Source organism: Triticum dicoccoides, chromosome 1B (assembly GCF_002162155.2).
Source record: "Triticum dicoccoides isolate Atlit2015 ecotype Zavitan chromosome 1B, WEW_v2.0, whole genome shotgun sequence".
NCBI classification, from domain to species: Eukaryota; Viridiplantae; Streptophyta; class Magnoliopsida; order Poales; family Poaceae; genus Triticum; species Triticum dicoccoides.
The window spans coordinates 44,016,234-44,018,411 of NC_041381.1; the positions used below are offsets into that span (position 1 = coordinate 44,016,234).

The following is a 2,178-nucleotide window of genomic DNA, read 5'->3' on the forward strand; positions in this document are numbered from 1 at the left end:
GAGTCTGCCTCTCGCTCGGGGGCTTAGCTGCAGCTCAGTGCTCGCCTAAGTGTTAAAAATCCTACCGAGTGGAGAGCAATCCTCCCACTTGGGGGCTTAGCTACAGTATCGTACTCGCCTAAGTTTAAAAAAATCCTACCGAGTGGAGAGCAATCCTCCCACTCGAGGGCTTAGCTGCAGTCTCGTACTGGTCTAAGTTTGAAAAAATCCTACCGAGTGGAGAGCAATCCTCCCACTCAGAGGCTTAGCTGCAGTCTCGTACTCGCCTAAGTTTGAAAAAATCCTACCGATTGGAGAGAGATCTTCCCGCTCGGGGGTTTAGCTGCAGTCTCGTACTCGCCTAAGTTTGAAAAAGCCATACCGAGCGATGAGCGATCCTCTCACTCGGAAGCTTAGCTGCGGCCCAGCGCTCGCCTAAGTTCTGAAAACCTCACCCAGCCGGTCGACTGGAACGTCAAGACCATTGCTGAGTGCCTTGCTGATGAGCTAATCAATGCTACTCAAAAGTCACCCAACCGGTCGACTGGAACGTCAAGACCATTGCTGAGTGCCTTGCTGATGAGCTGATCAATGCTACTCGAGAGTCGCCTGACCGGTCGACTGGAACGTCAAGACCATTGCTGAGTGCCTTGCTGATGAGCTGAACAATGCAGCTCGGGTATCACCCAGCCGGTCGACTGGAACGTCAAGACCATTGTCGAGTGCCTTGCTAATGAGCTGATCAATGCTACTCAAACATCACCCGACCGGTCGTCTGGCCATTCTTCTCCGAAAGCTGCATTAATCAAACAGACAATAATTCGACGGAAAGACGAATTTCATTCGAAGACAGATGCAATATGAGAGATGATAAATCCAAAGTTTCTTATACCGCAAAATGAAGTGCTCGGGTGTCAGGCCCGAAGAAGTTTTAACGATTACAAATCTACTCGACATTCTGAGGCAAATAAAAGCGGTGGCAGAATGTTTTTTTTGTCACTCGGCGGGAGGAGGACTGGCCGGGTCACAGAAGCTGTCAAGGTCGATGATGTCGGCGATGCGAGTGGCTGCCTCGAGGAAGGTGTCCATGAAGTCCTGGAAGGAATGCTTCTTGGTGTTCGCCACTTTGAGAGCTGCCAGCTTGTCTTCTCTCGCATCCTTGCAATGCACTCGGACCAAAAACAAGGCGATGTCAGCACCGCAGTGGGCAGAAGATTTCTTCCACTCTTGCACTCGGTATGCGATCTGATTTAGCCGAGTCATCAAAGACTCCATGTCTTGGGGCATCTCCACTTGGGGCCAGAGTTCAGCGTCCACTCGGACCATCGCCGCCTTCACCCGAGCCAGATAGTCGACTGCACCGTCCAAGCGCGATTCCAGCCGAAGCAACTTCATCGCGACCTCATCTTTCATGGGGCAGTTAATCGGGTCGAGACCTATCTTGACCCGTCCGGTTTCGGCCTCGAAGTCCCGATAGAGTTCTGTTCCACCACAACGAACAATGAATGAGTCGACAGTATTGCAAATCCTAGTCGACGACTGTTATGTAACTGAGTAGACATACCTTCCAGCTTCAGGACAAGCTTTGCCGCGAGTTGTTCCAAATGAGACTCTAGCTTGCCGGCCTTGGTCTTGAGGCCCTCGACTTCAACGGTCAAACTCTCATTGTCCTTCTTCAGCTGCTCGACTTCACGATTAGCGTCCGAGACAGACGTCTTCAATGTTGCGTTCTCATCCTCCAATTCGCTGACTGAAGCTAGCTTCTCGTCCGCAAGCTTCGTCTTCTCGCGTGCTTCCCTTTGAGCAGCTACCAGGTCCAGATCCTTCCGCTCTAGAGCTTCCTTCATCCTCTCTAAAGAAACAACACTCTTCAGACGAGACTGAAGTTGGCGATTTTCACTATGCACATCTGCTTGTGTGAATTCACCCGGTTCAAAGAGACTGAAAGAAAAGCCAACACCGAGCAAAAAGCTACAACAAACGAGGCGGTCGAGTGATTACCTCCCATGATGGCTGTTTCTTCTTGAGCTTTCTTCAGGTTCTTCTTCGCAAGTTCGAGGTCAAGTTCAACGCTGATATGCTTCTTCTTCAAGTCGGCGAGCCGAGCTCCAAGATCACAAGACCTCTGCAGCCAGAAAAGACAGACATGTCAGTCGACGCATACAGTGAAAGAAAAGGTTTACTCTAAGACTACTGCCG

At 50.7% G+C, this 2,178-nt stretch overlaps 1 protein-coding gene across 1 annotated transcript; it reads right to left on the minus strand.

Annotated features, from left to right (window-relative positions):
- Nucleotides 1-975: 975 nt before the first annotated feature.
- Nucleotides 976-1,901, minus strand: LOC119350085. The gene is made up of 2 exons (XM_037618091.1): nt 1,544-1,901; nt 976-1,460 (listed from the first exon to the last, which is right to left on the minus strand). Exons 1-2 carry the CDS (start codon nt 1,824-1,826, stop codon nt 976-978), a joined length of 768 nt encoding a protein of 255 aa, XP_037473988.1. The 5' UTR covers nt 1,827-1,901.
- Nucleotides 1,902-2,178: the final 277 nt, after the last annotated feature.

What these genes read in the sequence shown, in the direction of transcription:
- LOC119350085 (XM_037618091.1), bottom strand. Translation starts at nt 1,826, where the DNA reads ATGAAGGAAGCTCTAGAGCGGAAGGATCTGGACCTGGTAGCTGCTCAA. An exon ending in GCTTGTCCTGAAGCTGGAAG is followed by an intron (nt 1,461 to 1,543) that starts GTATGTCTACTC and finishes GTGGTGGAACAG; the next exon opens with AACTCTATCGGGACTTCGAG.